Genomic DNA, 19637 nt, shown 5'->3' on the forward strand with positions numbered 1-19637 from the left:
CTTTTTGTCTTGTTGACAGTGTCTTTTGCCTTGCAGAAGCTTTGCAACTTCATGAGGTCCCATTTATTGATTCTGTACCAGCAGTAGATACTCAACAAAATATGAACTCAACACTTTGCTTTCTTTTCTTATAAAATTCTGCAATGACATATTTTACAAAGTACAGGTAATTTTTGCATATATTATGGCTTCCAGTTTTCTGTTTTCCTGTGCAGACATGTCTGTCTCTGCATGTATATGTGGGTTTTGTAATTTTTCTTCTGTCATTTTTCTTTTGTTTTCTTTTTTGTCCTATTCCTATTTGTTTTTGACTTATTGTATTGTAATTTATTTTATTATTATTTTTTAGATTCCTGTGTAGATTTATCAAGAGACAGAAAGTGTCTGTATCCAGATGTAAGAAGAGATGGAGAGGAACTCAAAAGAGAAGAAGGAAAGAAACTGATATCAGATAACATTGAATAAAAAAAATAATAAATGTTATCTTGTAATTTCTAAAATAAAATAAAAATCAATTCAATAAAAACACAACCAAAAACTGAAAACCACAAAAAAGCCAAATTTTAAAGCACATAACAAAAATGGAATCCAATCTTTCCACTGACTTCCGTTTTAATTAAGAATAATTTTTTCATATAATATATTCTCATCAAGTGTTCTTCTATTCTGTCTACTTAAGGTTACTTCCCATCTACCCATGAATTCAACTCTATACCTTTTTTCTCTTTCTCTTTAGAAAAGAAACAGGCCACTAAGCAAACATAGAAACAAACTAGAATAAAACAAAGTACATAGAGAATCAGAGAAACAATGAAAAAATATGAGAAGTACATACACAAATATACACACAGTTGAATATGTGCACGTGTATAAATGTATGATCATGTGTGTTCACATCCCCACCTCCACCATAGAAACCTTAGTAGAGAAGTAAAAGAGAAGTAAAGACAGTCCAAGCAAAGCTTTACTAAACAAACTATTTCTAGAAATGCCACTGAGTTTGTTTTGTGCTAGTCATCCACTGCTGACACAGGGCTTCTTAATGGTGGCTTGCATACCCACTGTGACTCCATTTGAATAAAAGTAAGTTTGTTTGTTTTTTTTGTTGTTGTTGCTGTTAGCATTTACAGTTGTAGGTAATTTCTGTGTTATAATTGGAGGCTTGTGTCTTTTTCCACTTTCAGCTCTGGAAAACTATCTGCCTTGGATCTATGCAGGACCTGTACATGCAGTCATGCTCACAGTCTCTGTTTATTTAGAAGGATATTTCTCAGTTTTGTTTTGTTTTGTTTTGTTTTGTTTTTTACAAAAGCACCCTACTTACTGATATTTAAATCTTTTTTTAGTTAAAATATTCAGTGTAACTCTAGACATTCTAAAGTCTACTATAGAACTTCATTAGAATTGTATTAGACAAATTCTTGTCTGTATTTTCAATTTTTGTTGCTTATGTTTAAGAATACACATACATATTAAATTGATGTGAATTTATTATTTTCTTGGTTTATTCAGCACAATTTAATGAATACTTCTGTAAAATATGTTACACACATTTCCAAGAAACTGTTACTGTTGCTACTGTAATGTTTTAGTTTTCAGTCTTATTCTTCCTATGTATTTATTACTGTTATACTGAATTTATATTCATATTTAGAGAGTTTCTGAAACTTTTCCATTCTATTATTATGCTTCTAATTATTTTTATCTCAATAACATTTTATTTTCTCTACCAATATTTGCATAAGAATTAAAGGCATATCAATCCTGAAATGAGATAATTATACAAATAATATATAAGAATTAATGTATATATAATATACCAATATAAAAATATATAAAAGTCATTCCTGAGATGAGATCTCTGAAGTCCCTGTAATTCAGACTTTACCCGTCCTAGCCATGCAAAACTATTGGCCATCTCCAGAAAAGTCACCTTCATAACTTTAGTCCTTCCTAGATGTATCCTGACACCAGATGGTCCCACTGTGAGTCCACGGTCCTGGACATGGAGCTTTAATATTCAGTATTTTCCTCATGGGTTTTAGTCCTACTTGGGTCTGATCTTTCACTGTTATGCCACTGTTTCGAAATCAAGACATTTACTTTGTGCCATTATAATATTATATAAGGGTGTAATATTTTTTTTATCCTAAAGGTAATTACAGCTAAGAGATGGCCTTACATCTTTGAAGAAATCAATGACTATGGGAATATTGAAATCTAGAATGAAATGCATTTTACAAATTGAGGTGGTCTTGAACCTGTAAAGGCCAAGAGAAGATGTTGTGGTTTGAATGTGAAATGACACTGCTATATTCTGTTTAAATATCTCATCTCCTGGTGGCACTGTTCATTGAAATTGTGAAACCTTAAGCAATGGAGCTGGAAGAAGTGGATATCTGAAGGAAACTCTTTAAGTTTCAGTGGCCTTCTGTACTTCCTATTTATTCTCTGCCTCCTGAGGGTGGACTCAATATGAAGAACTAAAGTCCTGCTGTTCTACATGCTTTCTTTGTTGACTTTCTAGTCTTTCTGTAATGTGGAATAATCCTTTAGATATATGCCTTCTTTATACAAGTTACTTTTGTCAAACTATTTAATTATAGCAACTGTTTAAAGTAATTAAAATATTCACCAAGCTAAATTACATGTACTATATAAAAATATTCTCTCTTAACATTTCTAAATATCTTCCCTGGGTGTGTAGAAAAACTGTCATTGCACAGATGTTATTCTATAGGTGTTCTGAGTGTCTGTTTTGTAACTGCATTTATTTGATGCTGAGAAACCACCCAATGTCTGTGGATCTCATAATGAAGAAGCTACCTTGATGAAGCTACCTTGATGCTGTTCAAAGGAAGAAAAGTATCCAGTGAAGTTAGTGTTTGGATTTTTAGTAAATCACTATGCTTGTATATACTTAGTGTTTTTCTGGTTATTATTGTTTCTAATAGTATGTTTATGTGATTTCCTATGCTCACATTGCTCCTTTACCTTTTCATTTTGCCAGTAATGTGTTTCTCTATTTTTTCTTCTTTTTAATTAGATATTTTTCTTCATTTACATTTCCAGTACTATCCCCAAAGTCCCCCATACCCTCCCCTCCCCCCACTCCCCTACCCACCCACTCCCACTTCTTGGCCCTGGCGTTTCCCTGTACTGAGGCATATAAAGTTTGCACAACCAATGGGCCTCTCTTTCCACTGATGAACAACTAGGCCATCTTTTGATACATATGCAGCTAGAGATACAAGCTCCAGGGGTTACTGGTTAGTTCATATTGTTGTTCCTCCTATAGGGTTGCAGATCCCTTTAGCGCCTTGAGTACTTTCTCTAGCTCCTCCATTGGGTTTCTCTATTTTTACATAACTCCACATCTTCAAGTTCTATATAAAAGCATCCAGTCAACTATTATTAAAAATACTTGAAAAATATATTAATGGAATATGCAGATAGTTTATCTTTTCATTATTGCCTATGAATAGAATAAACAGCTACCTAGAATACATTTACATCACATTAGGCTAAAAGTAATCTTGGAGTAGTTTAAATTGTAAGAAAAGATTTGGTTTTACTTTTAATTGTTTCACCATTTTTACAGGAGCTAAATTTTATATCCACAAGTATTGGTGTTCATAAAAAGGCTAATAGGCAGTCTTCCAATAACACAATGACTAGATATGAGTATTATAAAGTGATTGATTAAGGTATTTTAAATAATTTGGGACTATTTTAATCTAGTACTTACAGTTGCCATTCATATTTGGTCTTTTCTCTTTCTGTATTTGTGATCTACTTTCCAACTAAGAATATTGATGCTCTAAAGTCATCTGTTTACCCAGTAATTAGGCTTCCATAACTCAGATTCTACACATTATTCAGTTTATATGTAATCATTTATTTCTTTCAAACCATGTGACGAAAATTGTTTTTCTCTAAACCCACGCTCTGTCCTTCTTATTTCAAAATCTCCATACACTTGTCAAACTTATATATGTGCCATCCAGATATTTCTTTAGTAGTAAGCAGACATAGTAGGCAAAGTTCATGAAGACAGATTGATTCATTTTGTATAGTCTATTTCATGTAGATCTACAATTATAGCTTTAAAAAAAGACTTCAACTTTATTACAGTAAGTTTTTATATATTTTCTTCATAGTCTTAACTTTTCATTTTTAAAATGCCATTTTTTTCCTCTTTTTTTTCCTCTTCATATTTGTATGCTTGACTTTCTATAATAAGATATCATAGACTGAGTGGCTTAAGCAAAAATATATTTACCTTATTTTGGAAGGTTTGAAGTCTATTTCTATAGTAAGGCTTTGAAATAAAAACAGTTTAGTCAAAAATAGAAATTTGAAGTTAGTCCCATAGTAATATTTCATTGAGTATAGGTCCTAGTCTCTTTTTGTTTGCTATTGCTTTTTCAAAGATTATTTCATGGATTACTTGTTGTTGGGGCCGGCCTGCGGCTCCCATATCTGGGCTCGAGCCTGGGAGGCAGCCTGGATCTGAAAGAGAAGAGGGGACTTAGGCGGGTCGAGAAATAATGGAACCAAGACAACTATTCTGCTCAAGGGTCTAATGTTTAATGGCAGACACGCTTTATAAAGGAGGGGGGAGGCCCACTCCTGCGAATTCATTCTTGGAGCCCAGCTGCAGGTGACCACGTGTAGGATCCAATGTAGTCTCCGGAATAGCTAGGCCGACTTCCAGCAGGTAGCAGCAGCGACAGTGGCTGAACATCAGAGTGATCTAGGGAGGCAGGCTCAATCCTAGATAATCTTAGTGGCAGCAAAGTCAAGGTCTGGCTCAGCTTGCTTCAGGCTTGTGGGAGGTTACAACTTGCCACAGTAATTCTTGTAGCCTTTTTTGACCTAGAACTCAGAATGTAGTCTAAGGTGACTTGAACTCATAATTCCCCTCTTTCTATCTGTGCTAGGATCACAGGCATATGTCATTATGCCTGGTTTTATGCAGTACTGGATGTGCTGGGTAGTTTTATATCAACATGACACAAGCTGAAGTTATGAAGTTATGCTGAAAATATGTCTATAAAATTGGACTATACACAATCCTGTAGGGCATTTTTTTAAATTAGTGGCTGATATGGGATGTCCAGGTCATTGTGGTTGGTGCCACCTTGGGCTGGGTATACTGTTTTCTATATGAAAACAAACTTCAGATATCCTATGTTGGCCTCACAGGCTGAGCATGCAATGGCAAACAAAGGTAATAAGCAGTGTTCCTTCATTGTCTCTGTATCAGCTCCTGCCTGCAGGTTCCTTCCCTGCTTGAGTTCCTGCTTTACTTGAGTTACTGTCCTGATGTTCTTGTATTCTTCAATGATGAACAGAGATATGGAAATTTAGCCAAATAAACTCTTTCCTCCCCAAGTTGCTTTGGTCATAGTGTTTATCATATCAATAGTAACCCTAACTAAGAAAAATCTGGGGATCAAACTCAGGGTATTATGCTTTCTAAGGTATCACTCTATCAACTAAACCATATTCCCTAGATCATGACTTTAGTCTTTTATACTGAAAAGATATTAATTAAATTGCTTAGTATATAGTTTCAGTGTGGTTAGTTACTGCTACATTTTAAGCAATTTTAAAGTACTGATTCATTCTTTTTCACAATGGAAGTCATTAAAGAGAATGTTTTTTTTTAACAAATTTTATTGGTTATTTTATTTATTTACATTTCAAATATCCTCTTCCCGGTTTCCCCTCAGAAATCCTCCTATCCCACCACTGCTGCCTCTATGAGGGTGCTCCCACACACACCCACTCCTGTCTCACTGCCCTAGCATCCCCCTACACTAGGGCATTGAGCCATCACAGGATCAAGGGCCTCCCCTGCCATTGATGCCAGATAAGACCATCCTCTGCTACATATGCAGCTAGAGCCATTGGTACCACCAAGTGTGTTCTTTGGTTAGTGGTTTAGTTCCTGGAAGCTCTGGCAGGGCGTCTGGTTGGTTGATTGTGTTGTTTTTCCTATGTGGTTACAAACTCCTTCAGTTCCTTCAGTCCTTCCCCTATCTCCTCCATTGGGTGTCCCGTGTAAGCATTCTTATCTGTATGGGTAAGGCTCTGACAGAGGCTCTCAGGAGACATCCATTTCAGGCTCCTGTCAGCAAGCACTTCTTGGCATCAGCAATAGTGACTGGATTTGGTGGCTGCATATGGGATGGGTGTCCAGGTGGACGGCCTTTCCTTCAGTCTGTTCCACTCTTTGTCACTGAATTTCCTTTAGACATGAGCAATTATGGGCTAGATTTTTTGAGATGGGTGGGTGGCTCCATCACTCAACCAGGAGTGTGTCTAACCTCTTGGTATGGTCTATACAGGTTCTGTCTCTCCTTTGTTGGGTATTTCAGCCAATGTCGTACCCACTGGGTCCTGGGAGCCTCTTGCTTTCTTGGCATTTGGGACTTTCTGTTGCTTACCCACAGTTCCCCAACTCCCATTGCTACACACCCCTTTTCAATTTCCCGACTCTCAGTGAATCTCCCCCATCTCCTCCCACACATGATCCTGCAGCCCCCATTTTTTCTTCTCCCTTTCCTCTCTTTCTGCCAAGTCCCTCCCACTCTCTACCTTCTGTGATTGTTTTAAAGGAAGCATTTCTGAAAAAATAAATTTGATTACTTTGGGGGGTAAATATTACTTGTTATTATTTTGCATACAATTTCTGAATTTCAATTTACCTCTGATTTTGTCAAATTTATATAAACATATATGAATATTCATATTACTTTATTAGATTAATATGAATACATTAAGGAAATGCATTTGTATACAACTGTTAACATTTCTTAAAATATTTGATCAAAGTAGAGGTAACTACATAAGTATCCTAGTAAATAAGGATAGATATTTGCTAACTATTAACATATATTTCATTAGAAAAGGTAAGTATTTAAATTTAGCAAGTGTTTGCCACAATGTTAGAGTCAGCCTTTCACTTACTAGGAAGACTAGAAGAAACTTTAATTTAGCAACAGAGAAGATATTATCACATTTATCTGATGTTTTGAGTTTTGAGCCATTATGCAACCAACTTCACTAAAATAATAGTAATTCACCAGAAACAAGAAATAAAATAAATAAAATAAAACATTATAAATAGTTTTATGAAAAGGACATGATGTTCTACCTGAAAACAACTAGAAAGTGATGCTTAAAAAATGAACTACAGGAATATGCCCTTGAGGATTTTGCTAATTTTTGTAACTATAATTCACTGCAGAAACATTCAATATGTTTTTTATACATTGCAGACATTATAAATATTAAAGAAGGATATATAACAAAATAATTACAGGATTATTTACTACTAATAAATCTGGATATAAACCAGGAAGTTTGAAGTACATTCAGACAGGTCTATCTGAACAAATAAAATTAAAGACTAGAAAATACACAAAAGGCTCAAATTTAAAAATTCAATACTTTCATATGAACCTACACCCCTCTAGAATATTCAAGGTGATACATACAATGGTCTATGAATCCAAGGTTTTCACACGCTTGCACCAATACTGTAGCCACTTCAGTACTGAAAGCAAGTCCTGTCTCAACTTATTATGTTTCAAAATGAAAATACAGGAGTGGATGGAAGGAAAAATCATTATAGTAACTTTTGCAAACAGAAACATCAGACTTTCATCCATTTCAAGTGTTGAAACTTCCACAACTAGAGACAGAAAGAAAGTAGCATATAATAGGAGGAAGGCAACCACAGTCTGCAGGGCTGTGGTATGTGCCATGGTTCTGACATCTTTGCATCCTTTGGTGTAGTACTGCATCTTCCTTACATGTTTTGTAAGGGAAAAGATTAGGAGGAGGAAAGCTATCAAGGATACACCAAACGGTACTAATGTGAACATTAAACTTGGAATTGAAATAAGCCTGGAAAACTCTGAAAAACTGTTTGAATTCAAACCATTAGTTATGTTTCTTTTGGTTTCATAGATCCAGACATCAATATGTTTGATTTCTAAAAATATATTTAAAAACAAAAGGAGCATGGATAGCAGCAGTGTCACCAAAACCACCCTTTTAACTGTCTGCTTCAAGTAGAGGAAAAGATAGTTAGAAAAAATGGCTATCTTGAAGAGATAAAAGATGCTGAGGCTGGTAGCAAACCATATACTGCAATGATTGCTTATATTCCATGCAGTCTGAATCAGTCTTAACGTATTTCTAGTCATCAGTAATGGGGATTGTATAAACACAAATGAATCTAGAAATAAAACCCATATCAGAGCAAATCTGGAGATGGCCAGAGCAGTGAGGAAATGATCTGCTGAAGGGAACTTTCTTCTCTTTCGTAATTCCATGCATTGTACTAGAGCTATGAATCCATTCCCCAGATTTCCAATGAAGAACTCCAAAGTGAAAATGATTGTCAGTATGCTATGTAGAACAGCACGCATTCTCTAAATGACTTTAAAGTCTATTTCCATTGGTGAATATTTCTTAGTGTTTTTTTCTAAATTTCAAAAATATGCTGTATTAAAAAAATGTCCATATACAGTGTTAAAAAAGAAAAATAAAGAAGATTTACCTGTTATTTACTTTTTGGTTTTATCATCAGAATCTTGGATTTTTACCTCCAGCTTGGCTGAAATTCTTCTAGGTTCTGTGCACATAAATGTCAATCCATAACTGATTAAGGAGACACTGAATTTCAATGTACTGACAGTCAAATAAAGTTGCACTCATTTGCACATTTTGCCACTTCTTCCCTTGTCTGTGCAGGTAAACTTGATATTTGATTTGGGGGAATCAGAATTAAAAAATCAAAATTACTTGGTACTTTTCCTATAAGCTATGCTGTCTAATAATACTACATTACTTACAAATTCTGAATATTGAAAAATCTATTATTTATATATATATTACAAATGCTGAATGGCAGAATATATATACATATATACATATTAGATTTTAATATGTACAAAGACATGTATATTCATTCTCAAATTCAAAACAAAACATGCAGACAAACACACACACAAACACACATACATAAATACCTACACACATGCACTCTACTAACCACACTTGGAGCAAAGTCTCTGATTTCACCAATTTTACTAATTCTGATTTTTATGGCCTATTATGCTTTGGCTTCATTCTTAGTACATTTAGTGGTTAAGTAATTGTGCAAAAAAATCCCATGTATGCTACAATTTTAAAGATTCTTGACAATGGAATCAATGCTTTTCAGGGTAGAAGATGGTGTTGAGACTTTTGGTTACGTGTGGAAAATGATGTATTGAATATAAAATGCTAAATTACAGTGTGTTTTAAAGCACACCAGATAATGACATTATTTTCAGAAGTGGTAACGTTTTCCAGAGTTTGGGCTGAGACGGATGATAAAGATCACAGATAGTACATACACCTCTGGGACTACCTATCTTGTTCCCCAACACTTGCTATTTCTCTTCATACTCTCTGTCCTTCATGAAGTGAGCTGCTTGTTATTACCACATTTCCTACCATAAAGTCACCCTTGTTTTAATTTCACAGCAATGAATTCAGTTAACCATGGACTGTACCTTCTTATACTATGTCCCAACTGTTTCCCTTTTCATGTAGTTTTACATCAGTTAACTGGATGTAGTTTTCATAACATCCAGTTAGTGAATGTCAGGGGTAGGCTCACTATCATGGTGTGGATATCAAGCCATGACAGTCATTTGTTGGGCAACTTTCTCAATTTATGCTCCATGTTTACCCCTGCACATTTGTACGCAGGACAAATTGTGGGTCAAAGATTGTGTGACAGGTTGTTGTCTCAATCCCTCCATTTCAAGTCTGGCCTGGTTGCAGGTTACAGTCTCATTTGCAAGCATGCAAATAAACAAATATGTATTTCTATGGTTTTAGAAATCTCCTCTTGCTGAAGTTCCCCCATAATTTATATGTATTCATGAAACTGATTTGCTATTAAAACTTTAAGTCCTTACGTGTACTCCTACTGGGGTATTTTGCCTTATAGTCCAACTATGGAATATGAAGACAGCACATAAAAAGGCTAATGGACCAGAACCAATTTGTAATCTACGAAAGTACTGCATATGGATCAAGACTCTAAGGAAACTACATTGGCCCTCCTGTGGATGATAACACTTTCAATTCTGTTGTTGTCTGTCCAGAAATAAAACCAACTATACATAAGATGAATTCAAATGAAAAGCAGGCATGTGTAATACTAGTGAATCATCCTTTGATTTGGCAGGTAAATTGGAAAAAGCAGAGAATGAGATCAAAGTATCTACTTGCTATTTCACAGAATACATGGGATAAAGAAAAAAGTAAGCTTAGAGACATTTGCAAAGAATTTCAATAAATTTAAGGAAGTATTATGAGGGAGGCAGAGTTAATTATCTAATTCACATGACCAAATAAGGGGTTTCTACAGCTTTCCTGAATCCCATTGTGTTGACATAATATTTACAAGGTAGAAGGAAGCCTTTGTTTAGCTTCTCAAGCTTCCTAATATTGTGACATTTTAGTAGACTTCCTCATGCTGTGGTGACTTCCAACAATAAAATTGTTTTCATTGATACTTCATAAGTGGAAATTTGATAATGTTATGGTTCATAATATGTATATTTTTGAAGACTTTTGTTGCCAAAACGGTAGTGACCCAGGTTGAAAATAGCTACTTCAATCTTGAAAAACAGTTTATTTTACTAGCAGATGAATAGGTAGAAACCAGTTGTAGAGGAAGGGAAGTTTATGGGATTGAAAGCATCTATTGGGGGAAATGTTTACTGCAGGTGAGGAGCATGCAGGGCTTTTAAAGGCTGAAAGTGAGATCTGATCAGTTGGGTGTGACAAGTGTGCCTAGCGTTTTGGTGATCCCCAGGAGTATCAGTGGCAATGAGCATCAAAGAGTAGACATGGAAGTGGGAGGGTATATACTTTTCCTCCTCGGGATAATTTTCCACTCATTCCAGGACTCTTTTAACATCCAGGTATACCCAGGGGAAATTCAAGAGTGGCCATATTACTATTCCAAAGCTTATGGCATTTAGGGGATTAGAGGCAATATAATCAAGATCGACCTCTGGCACTGAACCTGTCAAAACAGGAGCTTCTTTTCAATGAGGAAACAAAAGCCTGAATACCCAAGTATCAAGTGAAGGTAAAAAGATATAAAGAATACTTGTGGGATATATCTAAAAAAAAAAAAACTTCATAAAAGTGTTTTCCATCCAGACCTTTGCACTCAACATCTCTTTGGAGATAGAATAGATTCCACTGATGATATCTTCTCATGTTGTACGGTATTATTGTACTTTCTTCTTTTTCCTCATACTTCATAGTATCATTTTAGTTAGTGAATCATTTATCATTTTAGTTAGAGACCTTTAAGCCCTTGGTTTTGAGTGGTCCATCTCCAGAGGTCTTACTCAAGCAAACTTTTGTAAAAAGTACTCATTTTATAGTGCTAACTTCTGACTGCCATTTCTGAAAGCAGTATCAGTGCTCAAGGAATAAGTATGAGAAATAAGTCTGAATAAGATGCAAGACAAAGCACAGAAGTGAAATTCTTGGTATTTTTAGGTTGAGTTAAGAACAATCATGCTACACTATCTAACAGACCCAGGACATAAGTGCAAAATGATGGTGAAATAATTTGAATAAAGGTACTTTGCGTGGGTGGAAAAGGTCCCTCTGAATAATCATATGCTACTAAACAAAACTTAATGACCCACAGTAGGCTACCTCTTTATCTGTTATTTTCTATAAATGCCACTGAGCCCTGTCACGCAATGCCAAATATTGCTGTTGCTGTTGTTTGCACTTGAGAGCTAGATGGTATGGCCTTGTTCCTAAAATGCTTACTGTTCTCAGTTCAAGATATTGTAAACCTGAGCTGGATCTGAGCTGACAGTTTCATGACTAGATCTTGTGAATGTCAGAGAGCACTATGCTGCAGAAGAATTGTTGAGATGCTAAATCTTTTAAGTTCAGACTCCATTTTAAAGAACTTCACCTAAGTTTAAATTCAGGTAAACAAACAGGCAGGTACCTACCATTACTTTCCAAGTTGCCCTGCAACAAAACCCAAGCCTAGCTCCTCCAGTCTCTAGGCTATTCCCCCAAAATACTAGTGTTTCCATGTTACACCCTCAGCAAGACCAGTATCTCCAGGTTATTCCCCCAACAAACCTGCACCCTCAGGTTACAAACCCAAACCCTGCCTAACAACTAAAATGCAGAAGAGAACAGAATTTAAGTTCATGATATGAGTCCCAGCACCAGCCAATTATGTTAAAGACAACAGTAGCTTTCAAATTATATTCTTTCACAATAAAGCCTTTCACTATAAAGCCTTGACCTGATAGACATTCAGGGTTTTCCCACCACAAAAACCCTCCTGTATGACATGATGGTGGTGTGTTGCATGGGGGCCAACTTGCTCAAATAGAATAAAGACTCTGCTATGAGTTGCATCAGATTGACTTCCTGTCTGCTTTTGAAGGGTCATTAACATTTCCCTGGCACTACATTTTCACTCGTGGTCCTGCTTAATTATAAAAGCAACCAGTTACAGTCAGTGCTTTCAAAATGCCAGAAAATGCTCACTGGTAAAACAGTGGCATTAATATTATTGGGTGCAAATTATTGCTTTCCAATTGGAGTGACATTCCACTCCACAGAATATGACTCATGTATAATGAGATATAAACTAGGGAGATTACAGGCCATGTGTGAAATGCTACTGATCATGTCTTGTTAAATAGTTCCTATGGTCCATCAAACTGCATTTTATACAGTTACATTCATGATTATTTCTGTAAGCCTTGTTCTAGGTAATTACTTCCAGTAATGGGTAACATGAAATGCAAAGATGCATGACCAATTTAAATGAGAAAACATTTCATGTTTATACTACTTATTTAAAGGTCCATGAAACCTCAAAAAAAAAAAATACAAGACCTGGAGGAAGTAGTGGTGTCATGAAACTTTGAGCTCCAGATGTGACATTCTGTTGTTATCTTGAGTTCAGAGTAGAAGTGTTTACATCCACAAACCATTCTCATTCCCTGATGAACAAAGGGAGGTTTTAGAAGATACTGCATGAGCCAGTGAATGTGGTATAGAAAGATCTTAACAAACCTAGAATATAAATGATGTTAATAATTTCTGAGAATTTTTCATTATTATAGCTATCTGTAAACTGCCTCTGCTTAAGTGTGTAAACATAAGACTAACTTGGTTCACCAAGATGGGGCAAAATCACTCCTTTGATCGGTTTTTGGTGATATATTGGAATAAATAGAAATATGTTCATATAATTGTATTCAAACCATAAAAACAATTTATCTATCAATTTATATTTTTCTTTTGTATTAACATTGTGTGTGTGTACTCTGATTTATAGTCCATTGTCTCTTGTATATCTGAAAAAGTTTTTCTGACATACTTCATGGTGCCTTACCATCCTGTTGATTGATTCCTTTCTTGTATGGGATCTTTGTGATCTGCTAGATTCCAAAATATGTATTATTATTTTTCTGAGCAATTAGACTACTATAAAGAAAGTTGTTGACCATGTGTACAACTTGAAATATTTCTCTTTTGTTAGCTTCTGGTAGTGTCAAAGGATAATCCTGATGGGATTTAGAACAGCCTAGGAGAACAATTGTTGGGTGTGACTGTGAGAATCTTTCCAAAGAGTTTAACTGTGATGAGAAGACCCACCCAAACATCAGTGGAGTCTTTCCATGGGCTGAGGTCATGAAATGAAGAAAAGAGAGCAACATCAGTAACCAGTATTTTTCACCTGTGGCTGCTCTCACTTCATCCACAGGCCACATGTGAAAATAACATCCTTCTTCCTTAAGATTCTTTCATTGTTGAGTAATTTGTCACAGCAATAGTAAATATGACTATTATGAGAATTTTGTCCCATATTCCTATTTTAATTCTTTCATTTTATTTCATTTATTTTTATTTTTAGAGTGATAGATAGGTATAGAGTTTCAGCTTGATATTTGTGAATATCAGTTTTCTATTACTATTTGTTAAAGAAATTAATTTGTCTAAACATACTTTTGGCACTTCTATTACAAATAAGTTGGATTTAGCTTCATTTATTTTCTGTTTGTTTCTGGTATTTAAATTCAATTCTACTTATACATGTATCTGCTTGTATCATAATAAACACGTTTTATTAGCTATTCTTAGCAATATATTGTGAAATATGTCTAGAGATCCAATTTTCTTATTTTAGTTTTTAATATTAGTATGTGTGTATACATGTGTGTGTGTGCACTACACACAAGTTAATGTGCAGATATGTTTATGTAGATATCTGAGAAATAAACTGAGTGTACTTTTCTGTTATTTTCTCCTTTTTTCTTTAAGGCAGGATCTTTTCCTGCACCTGAGTGTTGTTGTCTTGGCTATGCTGACTGGTCAGCTGTCTCTCTGGATTTACCTGTCTTCTCTCAGTGTCTAGGTTGTAAGTACATACAGCCATCCTGGCTTTTTTATATGGGTGATGGTTACATGGGCAGTAAACAAACATTTAGCTTGTAATCCCACAGTCTCAGTAACTATGTTTGCTCAAGATAATTAATTTTGACCATAATACTTCTATCCACTTAGAAGGGAGAGATTGTATTTTTGGGATACAGATAATGTTGGAAATTCTTAGACTATTTTTTTTTGCTTGCTTTCTCTTATGGGTGTCAAGTATTTTGGGGGAAAGTGGAAATGATGAATGTATTCAATGCAGAAGAAAATAAATATATGCCTAGTACCACTGGTTGTGACTTTTCTTCAGACCTAACCTTTGATTGATCCCTAGTTTTTAGACTTGCGTAAAAGTTCTTGCTTCTCTTCCTTTCTGTGATCATGGCAAACATTTGTGCAGAGTACATTAAAGGATGAATTTAACAGAGTGTCTGTGAAAATATGCTTATTCTCCAACATCTCACAACAACTTTATATCTTATTACATTTCCATAGGAGGGAATCTTTTGACCTGATTTTGGGTAAAGCTGAATACTTACTTGTCAGCATGTAAATGAAGACATGATTTTCTGCCTGGTTTGCAAAATTTTGCCTATGTATCACATAACATGTGAGTTCAGTTTGTATGCCACTGCAAAAGGTTATATACAATATTTAATTTGGATATAAGAAGAAGTTTAATAAGCAAACATAAATATGTGGATAACAGAAAAGTAATCGAGGGAATAAATCAGAGTTGGGAGGATTCAGAAGTTTACACATAGGAGTAAGCATGGACCCTGGAATTAGCTTTCACCAAGAGAAAGAAATGAAAACCAGGGCAAAGATCATGGCAAATTGATAAACATGTATTAGCCTTAGGAACAAGGGTCTCCTATTGTTATGGCTAGTCTTATGACAACTACATACACAAACCATAGTTATGTGAAAGAGGGAATCTTAGTTGAGAAAATGCCTCCACAGGATCTGACTTTTTCTTAATTTGTTATTGATGATGGAGAGTCCAGCTCGTTGTGGGATTTGCCATCCCTGGGCTGGTGGTTCTGGGTTCTATAAGAAAGCAGATTGAGAAAGTTATGGGAAGGCAGCCAGTAAGCAGTACTCCTTCAGGGCCTCTGCTTCAGCTCCTGCTTCCTGGTTCCTGCCCTACTTGAGCTCCTCTCTTAACATCCTTTGTGGGTGAATGGCAAGGTGGAAGTATAAGTTGAATAAACCCTGTGTTTCCCAACTTGCTTTTTCGTCATGGTGTTTTATTGCAGCAACAAAAACTGTAACTAAGTCACCTGATCATCTTCGTATGTCAGTTGGGGAGACACTGAGGACAGAGTAGTTTCTACTCATCTCTCTGTTCTTTGAGACATTTAGAATATGGATATAGATTCTAAGATCCTCCAGTAGGCAATACAAACCACCACCCAGATATGAGAGTCATGAGGAGTAATTGATCTCCCTTCTAGATAAGGAGGAGGTTTGATTCTAGCTTATCCTATATATTCAGTGCGGGTCATGACTAAGCAGCTGGAATTAGAAGCAGCAGACGTCTGACAGAACCAATTTCCCATGAATACTTGTGTAATGAGGCTAGCAGGTAACTTACTCCAGTAGGATTATACTCCACCAAAGGGAACTATTTGGGCCTAGGGATATGCTGCCAGACGATTGTACTCTAACTTCAACCTATTTTACACAATAATCCGTTTTTACATAGCCAGTATTTTAAAAAACTATACCTGATTTTGCATATTATTTTAAATTAATCAAACTTTAACATTATTTTTAACCTAGATTGAGTTACTTGTTTTGGGCTTAATTTTAAGTATATATATATATATATATATATATATATATATATAAAATGGGAGAGATAAATATATAAATTGTCTCTACCTCCACGTCTGTCTCTGAAAGTGAATTATATTTATATGCAGCATGATTACAGACATACTTCTGAGCATATTAGATCACCTATAAGGTGAATGACAATTGGTTTGTCTTAATTATCTTGAGTAACTTTTATAAGATTAGTACATTTTTATATCTGGTAACTTTGAGCCTTAAAAAATAAAATATTTGAATTGAAGATTCTTTAGTATCAAAATAAAATTTAAATTACAAATATAGTCCAGAGAGATATTGTAAACTTCATTTTCTCATTCTTTTATAGTGTACTTTTATGAAATACACAGGTTTTTATATATATAAATTAGTTTATCCAAATAGCTAAAGCTTTTGGAGAACTTGATAACAAAGTTATCACAGATAAGTGATTAAATATACATCTTTTCTGTTAGTTTTTTTTAATAAAAAGACAATTATAACCTTAGAAATTTATAAAACTTGATTGTCAAACACATGTTGTTACTAAGTTTTCTTTTTTATAAAACATGTTCATGGTTTAGTCTTAATTATTTTTCATTCTTAGGACAAAATCATCAACCACCTTTGAGGGTGAATATTTCCTTAGTCTAATGAGAGAGAAGGGAAGGGGAAAGAGAGAGAGGGGGGGAAGAGAGATAGAGATGGAGGAAGAGGAGGGAGAGGAAGAGGATGATGATAAGTAGAGGACTAAGTAGGACTATGAAGTTTATGGGTACTGCCATAGTTAGTTAATGCTGTATGGTTTTATTAATCAACATGGTAGGAAAGTTACATAACATTAGCAAGTGAGTCAGCTGACTTTAATCTCTATTGGAATAGTGTGCCTATTAGCATTTCTTAAGCACATAATATCTTTTCCCTGAACTGTTCTGTTGTTCTCCTTTTCCCTGTTTCAAATTCAGAATGTAGGTTTTAGAAGAAAATTTGATCTCAGTGAAAGGAACACTAAAATAAAAGCAAATGCTACTCTGTCATATACCTAAATGTGGTCTAGATCCCTGAATTTTTTGAATATTTTATTTATTTACATTTCAAATGTTATCCCCTTTCCTGGTTTCCCCTCCACAATCCCCCTATCTCATCATCCTCCCCGTTTCTATGAGGGTGCTCCCCCACCCACCCACCCATCCCATCTGAATTCTTGAAAATCTCATTAATATTGGAGGGCTTTCTGCCTTACTTGGTGCTTGTCTCTTTTATAAATATTTTATTTCTGAAATAGACTACTGTACTCAGCAAAACTCAGTCACCAGAGGAGGATAAACAATATCTATCCACAAGTCCAGCTCGACAAAAAAGAAAAAAAAAAGAAAGAAAACTCCAGCCTAAGGAGGTTAACTACACCTAGGAAAACACAGGAAACAAATGATTCCATGCTTTCAAAAGCAAAACAAAGGAAACACACACACACCACCACCACCACCACCACCACCACCACCACCACCATCACTACCAACCTCATCAAAAGAAGGAATTAACAATAATTGGTCATTAACATTTCTCAACATTAATGGACTCAATTGCCCACTAATGATCCACAGACTAACTGAATGGACGTTGAAATAAGATCCATCATTCTGCTACATATATGAAACATACCTCAGCAAGAAAGATAGACATTAACTCAGAGTAGAGGACTGGAATTTTCCAAGGACACAGACCCAAAAAAGAAACTCCTTGTACCTAACAACATCAAAAGACACTTGTGAAGTATCTTTGTAGGTTGTTTTGACTGTCTTACAGAGTGCCCTGTCAAATGGTTGGAGAGAACTGGCTTACTTTACCTAGTGCTAATCTGATTTACATCATTCCTCTCTAGGCCCCACTTCTCAGAAATTTTTGCTATTGTTATTTTTTTATGAAACAAAAACCATGTCACAATTCCTTAGGGCTCAATTCTTAAAAATAAAGTTATCCTGCTCATGTATTAGTGAGTCCAGCTTCAGGACTGAAAACATGACTAAAAGTTCACAGACATGAGTGAGGTCTCCTGTGACATCTATTATCCATCTCTATTTTGTACTAGTTTCACCTTTGGAAATGTTACCTGTGGAAAGCCGTGCAGCATGCAGCGTGCAGCGTGCAGCGTGCAGCGTGCAGCGTGCAGCGTGCAGAGAGCAATCGCTGTGGAGAGCCGTGCGCGTGCTGCAAGCAATCACCATTATAAGATGGCACTGGCCTCTGCTGTGACAAACTAGTAAACAAGCCTTGTGCGCAAGTGCGAGAGTGAACTCACTCCTAGTCACTGCCCATTCTCGGGGTGTAATAGTGGTGTGATGAGCGAGCAACGAATCAAGANCTGTTACGCCACATCAGGTGCTGAAACGTCATGGCTGAGTGCTATATAAGGGACTCCATTTTCTGGGGTCGGGATCTTCCTGAGAAGTAAGCAATAAAGCTTTGCTGCAGAAGATTCCGGCTGTCCTGAGTGTGTTCTTGCCGGCGGGGACAAAAGCTCGGGATAGTTACCTTTGCCTAACAGGTGCTATTCAAGTACAAAACTTAAGTGTTTCAAAAATCCTCTTCAGGTGTGTCACCTTTTCTGGGAACCCAGGTTCTGACTCTTTATCAAAAGTCCATGGATTATCTAGTTGTTTAGACTTTCCTTTTTGATCTCTGGATCTCTCTTTGCTAACTGGAGGGAGATGAGTGAAAAGGACATTTCTGTCAAGGGGTTGAAATTACAATCTTCTACTTGCTACCCTGTTTTAATCCATTCCTCTGCTGAGAATGTTTAGGTTGTTTCTATACCCTAGTTATTGTGACTAGGGTGGCATTGAACATGGCTAAGCAAGTCTGTGGAGTAGAATGTATAAAGAACTAGGATATTGGGTCATATAGATCTTTCTTTCTTTCAAGTATACATACTTTTTGTTTTGTTTTGTTTTTCAAGACAGGGTTTCTCTGTGTAGCCCTGGCTGTCCTGGAACTCACTCTGTAGACCAGGCTGGCTTCAAACTCAGAAATCTGCCTGCCTCTGCCTCCCAATTGCTGGGATTAAAGGCATGTACCACCACTGCCCGGCCTACAATTGACTTCTATGATGGCTGAAATAAAATAAAAATGAATTTGTTCTACGTTTAGGATATGTCTTTATAATCGGGGCATTTTGCCTTGTATTTCTTTTCAGCGTATCTCTACTGTAAATGGAGATACCTGTGAGAATTTTCTTATATATGTGACTCACCTTTACTTAATACTGCTAAAGAATAGAAACTGCATGGATGGATTCACAAATAAGG

The 19637-nt window shown here is 35.8% G+C and overlaps 1 protein-coding gene across 1 annotated transcript; it reads right to left on the minus strand.

Moving 5' to 3' along the window:
* Window positions 1-7469: 7469 nt before the first annotated feature.
* Window positions 7470-8490, minus strand: LOC110295566 (taste receptor type 2 member 125-like). The gene has a single exon (XM_021164049.1). It carries the CDS (start codon window positions 8445-8447, stop codon window positions 7515-7517), a length of 933 nt encoding a protein of 310 aa, XP_021019708.1. The 5' UTR covers window positions 8448-8490; the 3' UTR covers window positions 7470-7514.
* Between the last annotated feature and the right edge of the window lie 11147 nt (window positions 8491-19637).

Source organism: Mus caroli, chromosome 6 (assembly GCF_900094665.2).
Source record: "Mus caroli chromosome 6, CAROLI_EIJ_v1.1, whole genome shotgun sequence".
Lineage (NCBI taxonomy): Eukaryota > Metazoa > Chordata > Mammalia > Rodentia > Muridae > Mus > Mus caroli.

Coding starts and splice junctions, on each gene's coding strand:
- LOC110295566 (XM_021164049.1), bottom strand. CDS start 8,447: ATGCGTGCTGTTCTACATAGCATACTGACAATCATTTTCACTTTGGAG.